Source organism: Sinohyriopsis cumingii, chromosome 1, assembly GCF_028554795.1.
Source record: "Sinohyriopsis cumingii isolate HCF-2022 chromosome 1, ASM2855479v2, whole genome shotgun sequence".
In the NCBI taxonomy this organism is placed as follows: domain Eukaryota; kingdom Metazoa; phylum Mollusca; class Bivalvia; order Unionida; family Unionidae; genus Sinohyriopsis; species Sinohyriopsis cumingii.
Genome location: NC_142961.1, coordinates 20,482,086 through 20,496,850, shown reverse-complemented (window position 1 = coordinate 20,496,850; position 14,765 = coordinate 20,482,086). Strand labels below are relative to the sequence as shown.

At 36.3% G+C, this 14,765-nt stretch overlaps 1 protein-coding gene across 4 annotated transcripts in view; it reads left to right on the top strand.

The window, feature by feature from the left end:
- The first annotated feature begins 287 nt into the window (after nucleotides 1-287).
- The window catches only part of LOC149806524 (TLC domain-containing protein 4-like), a 31,018-nt gene continuing 16,540 nt past the window's right edge, over nucleotides 288-14,765 (top strand). The window contains exons 1-5 of one of the 4 annotated variants that reach the window (XM_089975139.1): nucleotides 288-406; nucleotides 1,042-1,102; nucleotides 6,102-6,320; nucleotides 6,777-6,866; nucleotides 10,768-10,826. In XM_089975139.1, the coding sequence (XP_089831265.1) occupies nucleotides 298-406; nucleotides 1,042-1,102; nucleotides 6,102-6,320; nucleotides 6,777-6,866; nucleotides 10,768-10,826 (538 nt within the window). In that variant the 5' untranslated portion in view covers nucleotides 288-297. Of the gene's footprint in view, nucleotides 407-1,019; nucleotides 1,103-3,972; nucleotides 4,746-6,101; nucleotides 6,321-6,776; nucleotides 6,867-10,767; nucleotides 10,827-14,765 lie in introns of those variants that run through there. The other 3 variants (XM_089975376.1, XM_089975295.1, XM_089975216.1) reach the window with 3 other exon arrangements.

Genomic DNA, 14,765 nt, shown 5'->3' with positions numbered 1-14,765 from the left:
TTTACAAACAGGTGCAGAAACCCATACAATAATACATCAAAATATCAACAAACTGTCAGCACAAAATATGCAATACATTTCACTCGTAACTAAATGTCAACATTTATCAGCACAAAGTACATTTTGCTCGTAACTAAAAATCAACAATTGTCAGCACAAAATACATTTCGCTCGTATCTAAATGTCATCAATTTAGATCTGGAGGAAAGCTGCAGAACATGAAAATTATTAATATATCAATATAGGATGCGTTGCGCAGATGGTTCACACGATCGCCATGGAAAAGTTCAAAGGGGCATGTTCTCACTAACACTTAGCAAACGAAAAAACTGTATAAATAGCGAATCAGGCTTACGAAGAATTAATTCGTTGCTCCAGTCAGAACAGCTCTGTATTATCCTTACAGGTAAGAATCGTTTGCGTTTGCAAACTTCTTTAAATAATGTGTACTTTTTAATATTTGAGACTTTAACGGTAAAGTTCATATTTTCCAACATTTTTGTGAGTTCTTATATTTTATATTATAATATAATGGAATGTTTAATTGTATTTGCGGTATGTATTATTGGAAAAGATGAATTCGCTACCAACTTCATGTTTAGATTTAATTTGCAAATAAAAGATTCTTTAAGTAATATTGAGTAATGTTTAGTAACCTATTCCAAATTAGTATCCTATTTTTGCACGATACATTTCTTCAAAATGATCGTTGCATTACTCGCAAGTATTGAATTTTATACTCGTTGGATATCATGAAGTTAATCGAGATTTAACTATCTATATTGCATTCTAAAAGTTACCAATCAGTATATACAATGAAGCTGGTAAGCACGATGGGAAAGTGTAAGTTTATATGTATTTCTTGTATTTTAAATATAAAGGCTTTATAAATGTATCTTTAGAATTTAGCATTTTATATATATATATATATATATATATATATATATATATATATATATATATATATATATATATATATATATATATATATATATATATATATAAAGAATTCGTTGCTCCAGCTCTGTCTTTTCCTTACAGCGATTCCGTACCTCGTTCCCCAAGATGTAGTCGTATCTTCACGGTTATTGGTGACACCCTTGTTAGAGAGCCTGAATTCTCTCTCTCTCTCTCTCTCTCTCTCTCTCTCTCTCTCTCTCTCTCTCTCTCTCTCTAACCATGGACAAAGACATTTCTTAACTTATGAGTAATCCCTTCTCATAGCAAGAGATGAGAAGAAGGTTATGATTCAAATTATGTCATAACAAAATCACTTCCTTCTGGTGGTACAGGTTTTCGAGCGCTAAAAGGTACTGTTTGAATGATCACATTGATATAGTGAAATCTCCTTGTCTACTTCTAATATGCAAAGAGCATCACCATTATTCTCTGTTATTCTACCCATCTGTCCATCATCTCCCCACCTAAAAGAAGATTGTGGAATCGTCATGATGACTGTGCCTTTTTCACGAAAGCTCCATGCCTACTTTTAATATGCAAAGAGCATCACCATTATTCTCTGTTATTCTACCCATCTTTCCATCATCTTCCCATCTAAAAGAAGATTGTGGAATCGTCATGATGACTGTGCCTTTTTCACGAAAGCTCCACCTTTATCCTGTATAATTTTCGTCAACATTCTAGTGTACTTTTTCAAGGAAATAAAATTGCATTTTTTTATTCAGACTGCGCCAATTTCAGGAGAAGCACTTTTTAGGGTAACGCTTGGTAAATTCTCGGCAAACTATTGTTATTTCTCAACTTCTTTATTTAATCTACATCAATAACATTATTTTTTTTAAAAATGATTTGTCTGTATCGATGCAAACAGTTCTGAAGACAAAGAAAAAATTTAACCTTTCTCACCAAGAATGTCACTTTCTTGAAAACGTGCTATTATGTGCACAGGCAAATCATTCACGAAAACAAGTTGTGAAAAGTGCAGTGGTCATGAAAATGTTACCTTTTCTAGAAGACAGTGCCTGTACACGTCGATGCAAACCTGTCACCAAAAATTTTAAAAAATCACAGGAGTTATTTTTGTTGTTAAAATATTGCCAATACACGTGGATGCAATTTGTTTAAGAAAACTTTTTCCTGAAAAATAAACATCTTAATGAAGAACGTAGCTCTCCACAAACGTTATCATTGCACATCGATGCAGCTGTTGACGACAAAAGTGAATTGTTTTGTGAATAATGTGCAAACTTAGTGAAAACTTTGTCGTGAAAAATGCACACGAAGAAAGTAATATTCTTCATCAAGAATGTTACTTTCTTCGTGAGGAAAGATGTTTCATCAGAATGAGTTTCTTCGTGAAGAAATATGTTTTATCAGAACGAGTTTCTTCGTGAAGAAAGATGTTTCATCAGAACGAGTGTCTAAGTGAGGAAAGATGTTTCATCAGAACGAGTTTCTTCGTGAAGAAATGTGTTTCATCAGAACGAGTTTCTTCGTGAAGAAAGATGTTTCATCAGAATGAGTTTCTTCGTGAAGAAATATGTTTTATCAGAACGAGTTTCTTCGTGAAGAAAGATGTTTCATCAGAACGAGTGTCTAAGTGAGGAAAGATGTTTCATCAGAACGAGTTTCTTCGTGAAGAAATGTGTTTCATCAGAACGAGTTTCTTCGTGAAGAAAGATGTTTCATCAGAACGAGTGTCTAAGTGAGGAAAGATGTTTCATCAGAACGAGTTTCTTCGTGAAGAAATGTGTTTCATCAGAACGAGTTTCTTCGTGAAGAAAGATGTTTCATCAGAATGAGTTTCTTCGTGATGAAATATGTTTTATCAGAACGAGTTTCTTCGTGAAGAAAGATGTTTCATCAGAACGAGTGTCTAAGTGAGGAAAGATGTTTCATCAGAACGAGTTTCTTCGTGAAGAAATGTGTTTCATCAGAACGAGTTTCTTCGTGAAGAAAGATGTTTCATCAGAATGAGTTTCTTCGTGAAGAAATATGTTTTATCAGAACGAGTTTCTTCGTGAAGAAAGATGTTTCATCAGAACGAGTTTCTAAGTGAGGAAAGATGTTTCATCAGAACGAGTTTCTTCGTGAAGAAATGTGTTTCATCAGAACGAGTTTCTTCGTGAAGAAAGATGTTTCATCAGAATGAGTTTCTTCGTGAAGAAATATGTTTTATCAGAACGAGTTTCTTCGTGAAGAAAGATGTTTCATCAGAACGAGTGTCTAAGTGAGGAAAGATGTTTCATCAGAACGAGTTTCTTCGTGAAGAAATGTGTTTCATCAGAACGAGTTTCTTTGTGAAGAAAGATGTTTCATCAGAACGAGTGTCTAAGTGAGGAAAGATGTTTCATCAGAACGAGTTTCTTCGTGAAGAAATGTGTTTCATCAGAACGAGTTTCTTCGTGAAGAAAGATGTTTCATCAGAATGAGTTTCTTCGTGATGAAATATGTTTTATCAGAACGAGTTTCTTCGTGAAGAAAGATGTTTCATCAGAACGAGTGTCTAAGTGAGGAAAGATGTTTCATCAGAACGAGTTTCTTCGTGAAGAAATGTGTTTCATCAGAACGAGTTTCTTCGTGAAGAAAGATGTTTCATCAGAACGAGTTTCTAAGTGAGGAAAGATGTTTCATCAGAACGAGTTTCTTCGTGAAGAAATGTGTTTCATCAGAACGAGTTTCTTCGTGAAGAAAGATGTTTCATCAGAATGAGTTTCTTCGTGAAGAAATATGTTTTATCACAACGAGTTTCTTCGTGAAGAAAGATGTTTCATCAGAACGAGTGTCTAAGTGAGGAAAGATGTTTCATCAGAACGAGTTTCTTCGTGAAGAAATGTTTCATCAGAACGAGTTTCTTCGTGAAGAAAGATGTTTCATCAAAATGAGTGTTTTTGTGAGGAAAGATGTTTCATCAGAATGAGTGTCTTCGTGAGGAAATATGTTTCATTAGAATGAGTTTCTTCGTGAGGAAATATGTTTTATCAGAAAGAGTTTCTTCGTGAGGAAAGATGTTTAATCAGAACGAGTTTCTTCGTGAAGAAAGATGTTTCATCAGAATGAGTGTCTTTGTGAGGAAAGATGTTTCATCAGAATGAGTGTCTTTGTGAGGAAAGTTGTTTCATCAGAATGAGTTTCTTCGTGAGGAAATATGTTTCATCAGAATGAGTTTCTTCGTGAGGAAATATGTTTTATCAGAACGAGTTTCTTCGTGAGGAAAGATGTTTAATCAGAACAAGTTTCTGCATAACACTAATTTATTCAGTCCTTCAATAAGTTTGGACAGAGTGTACACTTTTTACGTTTTATGTGCTACGTGATACTTTCTCACGACTTTTTGAGAGTATTGGATTATCAAATCTTCATGATATAAAGACAGTTTTGCACGAAATGTTTGACCTTTTGTATAGAAAAAAAATATTCCGCGAAAAAATTCAGCTTTTCTAACTGAATAATAGTTATGTTAACTACACAGCGTCCATTGTTAGTTTACAGTCTTGACCTGTATCATACAATGTGTTTATAATTATGAAGTAGTCACACAGCGTGTCAAGGCTTGCAGTGTTTTGTCGCTCGCTATGGCGAGGGAATAGATTCAGTGGTCAAAGGGCCTGTATCTCTTTAGCGTCATTTGATAAAGGGGCGTTGTTTGACAGGTTGTATGTAGATACAATAAAGTTCACATTCCTGCCATGCGTCAAGAGTGGCGATTTGAACATAGTAATTTGTACATTATATTGCCAGCGACCTAGTGGAAATATTTCGACCATTTTGTATATTTAACTATGGTAAGTGTCCTGTTTTTGCTTCATTTTAGTCACATATATAATAGCTGAGTAAGACTAGAAGTATCGTGATGATTTCTGACCCAATGACCTCAGATAGCTTCACCCGAAATATAGTATTGGTTCTAAACCCAGGCCGATTCCATACTTATCATCACTAGGTTTAAATAAGTGATCGCATCAGGCAGCTATCTCAATCTCTGAGTAAATTTTGTTACATCATCTTTTACTAGCTATAATTTGTGAAGGGTGCGATAATATTTGTTCCCGATTACGCTCATTTGAGTATAATCCACTCAAAGCAACATTTATAGACCTTGAACCCAGAGTAAATAATTTTACCTATTGGGAAAGGTAACCACCTGAATGGGCAATCACCTATAATTGCTTTGAGGTCATTCCCTTGACCTCATTTTTGTATGCTAGCCATTTATATCTGATATATATATATATATATATATATATATATATATATATATATATATATATATATATATATATATATAACGTAAATTTTATGATAATTCTAGCAACTGATTTTCGATTATCGTACCTTTGTTCATGCTTCTAGATCAACACAGATTGAACTCTTAATTCCAACTATGGTTTCATTTTAAAAGCAAATGAAACGATGAGAGAGAGAGAGAGAGAGAGTAAAACGAATAGATTTACTATGGAGTATAGATTAAAACACGACGGAGAAGCAAAGACTTGCTAAGTGACAGGTCTTCGGAGGTAAACTCTCTCTCTCTCTCTCTCTCTCCATGATATTATTTGTGGCTGTTAGCTCTTGCTATAAAGCATGAATACACATGAAGCAATCTCATCTGCTAAATGTCCGTCTGAAGGTAACCTTGGACTTCATATTGATCGATGCAGATATCAGAATCGTTAATACATAATTATGAGACCGCTCTGGTGTCCTAAGTGATTAGAGAGTCCGCCTCCGATGTGCGAGGTCGTGGGTTCGAGCTTCGGCCTATTCATACCAAAGATTTATAAAATCGGTACTAGCAGCTTCCTCGATTGGCGCTGAGCATTAGGAGATTAGTGTTAGGTCTGGTCGGTCTGGTTTCAGGATGTGTCTGGGTGGGACATAATGCTATGTTTCTGAGGCTATGTTAAAGCTACATTAGAAAACCAAATTACACACACACACACACACACCACTTGTGTAATGGCCTGTAAATATACATGCGCTTATCCCTGGATTCCACACAACATGCTGGATACATGATTATATCAAAGAAATATATCAGTTTGTAGCAAAATTATAACTCTAATCTTTGTTGATGATCATTAAAAAGAGAGACAGAAAGAGAGAGATAATTATATATAAAATCGTCCTTTTCCATTCAGGTCTTCTATTAGTTCAAGACCAAACTTCATTACAAAGGATAGCTGCACGATGGTAGTACTTGAAACATTGGAGTTTGACGCCTCCTACACCGTCGTCATGCTGACGACTTGCGTGGTCTTTCTTTTCATCTTTCGTATAGTGTGTCCCGCTTTCTCCCGCTGCATCACCGACCGGTACAGTTCTCTTCCTTATCATACCAGGATGGAGTGGGATGACAGGTAACTCAGTCGAAACAGATCTCACTTCGCTTTATGTTTTTTTAAAGCTCATTCATTTATTCCCGCGTCAAAAACTGAATTGTGGGATTGGTCCTTTCACCCAGCAGTTTCTATAGTGACTTAACAGAAATGAAAATTAAACACAACTATTCTGCGCAATAGATGTTTCTACCGTTGGTAATATAATAGTAAAATATGTGTATTTAATTTCCCACAAAACAGTTGTTCAAACAATATACGTATATCTATATCCAAAATAATTTAGATTTAATTAATTTGACGTATAAGCAGACTTTGAAATTTCTTCATAATAAAGAAAATGGACGGGTTCATTTTTATTACAAATGGTTTTGTCCCTTTCTTGGACTAAGACTGAAATGATTAACATTGATAAATGGTTTATTTCCAGTCATTCAAAGATATTAATTCAATGTGATTATACATATATAATTTCAGGATGATATCGAATGTTCACGTCGTTGTAGCCGTCACACTAGCCTTATATGTCCTTATATTCCAAAGACACCTTAGCAACGAGCCAATATGGTAATTTACTTTCATTCTCAGTACACAGATATATGTATGTATGTATGTATGTATGTATGTATGTATGTATGTATGTACGTACGTACGTACGTACGCACGCACGCACGCACGCACGCACGTACGTACGTATGTATGCATGCATGCATGCATGCATGGAAGGATGGATGGATGGATGGATGGAAGGATGGATGGATGTATTGTTTACAACTCTAAGGTCTTAAACTAAGTAACAGGAAAAAGCGAAAACCTAAAAGTTTTGTAAAATTCATTAAACGATTTATTTCCATAAAATACAAAGTGAGAATGTAAAAAATGTTAACTTTCGGTATTGCTGATTAAATCCCAAATAATCCTAGAATTTCTAACACAAGTCCTAATCATTAAAGTTCTGAATAATCTTTAGTGGTATTTGAAAATAAATCCAATGATGGAAGTGTTTATGAAGTATATCTGCCCTTATGTGTGTTACTCAGACCCATATTTCTTTATTTAGGCCTATTTTTTAAAATTCTTTTTCTACACCTTCTCTCTCCGTGTGCCTTCCACCCCCTCTATCTCTTGATCTCGACAGATAATGTCTTCGAGCATTGATTGCAAGGTGGACTAGTTACTATAAACACATCAAATTATTAAAAGTGCATTAGTTCTAGATTCATATAATAATTCTTAATTGTTACCGTTCGAGTGGATTCAAACACACAGCCTATCACTGGCTGAGAATGATGTTTCATTGGTCATTTTCCAGTATAAACCTAATTAGTTGAGACACACTACTTTCTTAATAATAATGATTATAATACCTTTCTCAAGTTCTTTTCAACTTTTATTTTCCTCGTAATGTCAGATACAAATGTCCACAGAGGGATTTTGACAGACGACACTGTCACTGTATCGTCAGCAGCACATAAGTCTGCTATTGGAAAATCATTATTCCGATAGGCATTGTTCTATTCAATTACATGTATCATTTACTTTCAAATCGCAAATTTCCATCCATTTTGTAGCTTTTGTGTTATTTGGATGTCCAGATAATATATACGACACAACTAAATATTTTGCAGCTACTAAAAGACATACATTAGCGCATCAAAACCACGTGACACACTGACATCCGGTTCAACACTGTATCGCTGCAAAACGACAAACTGTGTAGAACCATAATCAAGAATCTCAGTGTTTCTCAAACTTTTTTGTCAAAAAGATCTAAAACTTTTCAAGGCACACCTGAAAAGATTCAACAATTTTTGTGGTGAAGAACTTATTTATTTTTACATATATATTTAATTTTAAATTTAATGTGAAGGATGTGCCTGCTTTCGAGAGCAAATCAGATTGAAGCGATGCTCCAAAGTTGACAAACAAGCGCGCATTTCATCGTCGATTTTAAGAAGTCTCTCTCTCTCTCTCTCGATTTGATTTCAGTCAATGCTGAAAATCCAAACTCACAAAACCACGAAGACACACATGGCAGAATTACTTTGATTGCTTTTGAGCTGATTGCAGGATATGACTTCTTGATTGAGATCCAAAACTCATCCAAGCTCTTTTCGGGAAATGTTGACTGAAAAAATGTATCGTTTTTTTAAATCAATGAGCTGTTCTTCTTCTTCGGTTGTAAGAGTTGTAGTTTCGTTGTAGTTACGAAAGGAACCAATGAATGACAGACTGACAGAGATTGCGTTTTTATATATGTTACTTTTTAACTTTTGCGACATTGATTTACCATTTAATTTTTCGATATGTTCAAGGTTTCAAAATGCTAGCACTTTTAAATATTTTTCAAAACTCCCACGGCACACCTGCAAATCTCTCGCGGCACACTAGTGTGCCGCGGCACACAGTTTGAGAATCACTGAATCAAGATGCACACTTTTGACATCCGGTTCGAGACTGAAATTATATAATTACCATTTGACTTAAAAACACTTTCCAGGTCTGGTTCAGAACCATGATTTCACGAACAAAGGCCACTGCCACTGCGATACGCAGTATGAACACATTTTGATAACTATTAATTTATATTTCTGTGCAAGTTTAGTTTGGGAATTTGGATTATTGGAATTAGAGATTATGTTAATTGAACGTTTATGCTGAGTTTCGCCTGCTATTTGACATTAATCTCATTGTTGTCGTTTGAACATGCTTTATCACACCTCTGTTGTACTTATTCTGCACATTTGCAAATATTATAGTTCGTCATTTTGAATATGAACAATAAATCTTGCGTGAGAAAACACATATCAACCTGAAAGCCTATAATACACTGTGTTGACTATGTATTTGTTTCGTTTTGTGCTAGTATAGTCTGAATAAGAACTTTTGTGTTGAAAGCATAATTTCCTGACACAACAATACGTAGGAGAGATCTAGTAAATGAAAAAAGCTTGAGCTGTCTATGGATTCCATTTCATTAGGCCTTGACACCCCCACCCCCGACACGTTACAATATATCATACTTCAAGGTCACGTCCTGGTACGTGTCTATATCATACTTTAAGATCACATCCTGGTACGTGTCTATATCATACTTTAAGATCACATCCTGGATAGTGTCTATATCATACTTTAAGATCACATCCTGGATAGTGTATATATCATACATTAAGATCACATCCTGGATAGTGTCTATATCATACTTCCAAATCACATCCTGGATAGTGTCTTTATCATACTTCAAGGTCACATCCTGGATAGTGTCTATAACATATTTCAAGATCGCGTCCTGGATAGTATCTATATCATAATTCAAGGTCACATCCTGGATAGTGTCTATATCATATTTCAAGATCACATCCTGGATAGTGTTTATATCATAATTCAAGGTCACATCCTGGATAGTGTCTATATCATATTTCAAGATCACGTCCTGGATATTGTCTCTATCATACTTTAAGATCACATCCTGGATAGTGTCTGTATCATACTTCAAGATCACATCCTGGATAGTGTCTATATCATACTTCAAGATCACATCCTGGATAGTGTCTCTGTGTCTATATCATACTTTAAGATCACATCCTGGATATTGTCTATATCATACTTCAAGATCACATCCTGGATAGTGTCTATGTGTCTATATCATGCTTTAAGATCACATCCTGGATAGTGTCTATATCATACTTCAAGATCACACCCTGGATAGTGTCTATATCATACTTCAAGGTCACACCCTGGATAGTGTCTATATCATACTTCAAGGTCACATCCTGGATAGTGTCTATTTCATACTTCAAGGTCACATCCTGGATAGTGTCTATATCATGCTTTAAGATCACATCCTGGATTGTGTCTATATCATACTTCAAGGTCACATCCTGGATAGTGTCTATATCATACTTGAAGGTCACATCCTGGATAGTGTCTACATCATACTTCAAGATCACATCCTGGACATCATACATATAATACGTCATTTTGTTCTCACATGAACATTTATATATTTGTCATGTTACCTTGACTGGTCCCATTTCTCAATTAAAGTCATCGAGGAGGGGAAGGCAGTGTGGATGGTGAAAGGAGGAAAACGCTTGTCTTATAAACTCCCGGAAATAAAAATGTTTAGTTAAATGTAATCTGAAATATGAAGTTTATCGGATATTAAAGTTTTCACTTTTCTTATTTATATGCATTACATTAAACGGGGAATGGTGCAACATTGTCAATCATGTTAGCTGATAATCTAAATAACAAATAATGATCCGTCGTTAATTAAAGATCCACGTAAACATACACATGTTTTGAATGAAAGTTTCCGATAAAAAGAATGAGTGCAACATTTTCTTGTTCAGAAATTTTTCTGAAGAAGTTTAAATGAATGATATCTAAACGCGAAATGTCTTCTCAGTTACAAGTGTATTTCCATGGGGCATTTCAAGATGATCTTAATTTTTGATTTTTACAGGATGGAAAGTATTACTGCGAGAAATACATGCGCAATCGTTGTTGGCTACATGATAGCAGGTAGATACATTAGGCTTTCTAGGTCGCATGTAATTTTGTTAATTGTACGTCCATAATTAGCATGAAACTCTGTCTTATTTTTTCACCAGAGACATGAGTTAAAACTGCAACAAGAAATGGTTTATCCTATCTATTGGATTTTCATCCTTTCACAAAGTCTTTTTGTGGCAACGAGATTTTATTTGCTGCCGGATGTTGAATATGAGAAGTAATATGAGACAATTGGGGGTCAATAAAGAACCTTGGGGGTCATACGAGAAATTGACATGGGAGGGACACTTGGGGTTCTAACAGGAAATTAAAATGGGTATGATACTATGGGGTCAAAAGTGTTGATGGGTCTAATGGTAACCTCAGTTGGGGCGGTGACTTAGCAACATTTTTAGAGTTGACCTTCATACACGCTACTATTGGTAAGTATTGGAAATTCAGTGTTAAATGGGCTTATAGGTTTAAGATGTGGTATCTATAGGTTCAAACGTCAGGATAAGGTCAAATATATTTAGAGGATCAGAAAGTGTGTATGGGGTCAAACGGGAAGGGTAATGGGTCAGGGTTTAGGTTGGAGTTGTAAACATAAACAAACACACAGACAAAACTTGAAGTTTTCTACGTAAAAAGCAAACATATACACAATACATAAAACCTTTTTTGGTCTTCACTCAGCAGCTATCAAAACGAACGGGGAAGGGATGAAAGCAAAATACGTTTAATCTCACACACCTTCTATCCATCACATTATATATGCTATACACACATTATCCAAAATGCCTTGTGTTAGCTGAAAGTTAAAACAAAAACAGTTGGCAACATTCACAAACAAACTTTTAGGGAACACAAAGACAAAACAAAATGTATCAATAATGAAAGTGTATATATTTTCTAAGCAAATGAGTGGCCTAGAAAATGGTCGGTTGGATTCTTCTCTTGTGGGAAAATCCAATGGAAAACCCTAGTATCTATTTATAGCCTCAAACTGTGGTGAAAACCGTATCAGAAACCCCATATATATATATATATATATATATATATATATATATATATATATATATATATATATATATATATATATATGGTGTCCGTGTAGAAACTAGTGAAATAAAATTTTGCAATGAAGATGAAAGATCTCACAATTTCAGTAAAAGAGTAGAAGAACGTACGAGACAACGACGTGGCATATCGCCTCACACACGAGTGGAAGGGTTGGCTCAAATCCATGCCAGCGATTTGGAGACGACTTGAGCGAGCCTGAATTGAGACCTTCCACGCCTGCCCACAGATCAAGGGAGTCTACCTATAACGAAAGTCAGTCAGTTACACCAGAAAATTAATATTACATTCGAGAGACGGAAAAACGCTCCTCCCGAAACTTTAGAACCGCAGCTTTGACTTTCAGGGTAAAGTTTAAAGATTTCAAGCCCGAAGTACCGCTCGAGAAATCAGAAAGTTTCATCACCGGATTATAGGATTCATGGCTAACCACACCGAAACAGCAATACCAAGCTAAAGAAGACGATCGTTTGAGAGTTTCCATTTATCACAATAGTTTGAAGTCATCCGCTTGAATCGAGTTTAACACCCCGGCAGAATTGACACCTTCCAAAGTCATAGACAAGGTTCAGCACGTTCAGCAATCCAACAACGAGCTTCAATTCACCGATGGCAAGGTTACATTTTACATCACCCACGTTTCATCTCCGAAATGTGGTGGCCAACGTAGAAGAGTGTTATTGGTGGGCGACAGCCGCTGCACCAAGCGCATCATCGTTCAAATTAACAACACTCAAGACTAGACGTGTTTAGCCTGGGCCATCGTCGTGGGAAGAACATATGCCGACAAGAACGACACGACAGAATGGGAGAAAAATAATAGGAGCCAAATAACGAAAAGAAGCAGACAGGCCTATCTAAAGACACGGCCTGTGGCATTCCTGAAATGCACCGACTGAAAAAGTTTGGGCTCCACCCTACACGTTCAAAGTATACCATTAAGTGGTACGAGAACTCTTGCTGTTTCGAGGCCCCTATTATCCAGACGGAAAATTCATTCACAGCTATCATCACGAAGAACATTTCGATTTCCAGTATCAGTGGATTCCTCAGTCACATATGCTCCTGTGAGAAATGCGACCAAGGGTTTTGCAGTCGAGACCAGCACATCCAATGAGGAAAGAGTTGACAGGGTTCTTAAACCTCTAAGCCATGCCTTCCCGAAGGAAAAAGTGAATTCAGTATTCGTCTTGCAAGCGAACGTTTGTGAGCCCTAAGTACTACAACATCGTTTGACACAAAATGAAAAGTGCTTGCGAACTACTGAAATTGCGCCCTTCATGCGGACTTTGAACGTGAGTACTACATCCAACAATATAAATCTAGACAGGAGGATGAAAACAAGAAAGGCAATGTCATCTTTTTTATTTCAAATGTATGCAAGAGACCGACATTCACAATTTCTGCGTCGCTCATCAAGCATGCGAGAAGCGCATTCAAGAATCTTTTTTCATTGACCCCAATGTAGCAAGATTCATGGAGGACTTGACAAATCTTTCGAGGACCCAATATACTTCCCGATTTCGCCCAATAGATCTTAATCCCTACTGACGAAAAATGGGATGAAGAAAACATTCAACGTTATAGAGACTGCCAACACTATGCCACGGTGATGGTTCACAATTTCTCGATATACGATGGACAATTTCTTCTGAAATAATTAGAAAAAGGCACCGAAGGCCCCCTATTCACCATGAACGGATTCCGAACTAAACTTATCTACATGAACATGTAACCGGTACAGTTTAAAGATTCCATGGGTTATTTCGCCATGCATTTGAGTCAAATGCCTAAAAATGCCTAACAAAGAGAAGCCTTCTACGCTTGATACCGCTCACACGTTTCGGACACATTGGTCTTTAGAAAGAAATGTTAAAGTACTGTAAGTACATTTTACGGAGTTCTTTTGGAAAATTTCGACAACTTCTTATAGAGCACGGATGAATCGATCATTGGAAGGAAGCCTCTACCTTTCCAAAAGCCTGTACTTTAGTGGACCGCAACCGATTCATTCCCAAGAACACCATAGCCATCATACACCCTAAAACGTCTTAGTTCATCAAACTTTGAAACTCGACCAACGCTGTGCACTGGTTAAATTACTTGTGCAAAAAAGAAGACAAATTAATCCAACATACCAGAAACGGAGGAGGCGAAAAGATTATTGGATACTATTCGGTGGATGACTGGGACTTAGAAGACCGCAACATCGTGTATGAATTTAATGAAGGCTTATTTCAATTTTGTTCCATTTGTTTCCCTCAACATCACATGAAAAATGAATTCTTAGACCCCACCATGAATTTGTACGATAAAACTTTTTAACGACGCCTGAAGTTAGAGAAAAAAGGATACCAAATGAATGAAAATGTGGGAGCACGACTACGATCAACGTTTGAAGACTATCCCGATTTTAAGCTCATCGTGGAAAGTTAAACGAGGTGGGCCTTCTAGACTCACGCGACAGTTTATACAGAGGAGGAACGAATGCCATATACTTGCTGTCCAATGCGGACGAGGAGGAAGGAGAAGAAATAAAATACCTCAACGTGTGTTCGCTGTATCCTTGGTTGTGCAAATATTGTCTCTTTCCAACAAGACAAACCTGAAATTTCAACAAAACACATCGATAACAATAACATCAAATGCAAAGTCTTGCCTCCCACCCACTTGTACCATCCCGTCTTACCCTACCATTGCCAGGGAAAACGGATGTTTCCTTTGTGCCGTGCTTGTGCCGAAACCTGTAACCAAGATCATCATCGTCATCACAGCCAGGAAGAACGCACTTTGACAGGAACGTATGTCAGTATGGAATTGTTTTGCGCTCTTGAACTCGGATATTGGGCCTTATAAGTGTAAGGAAGTTACTACTTTCTCAAAACAGAA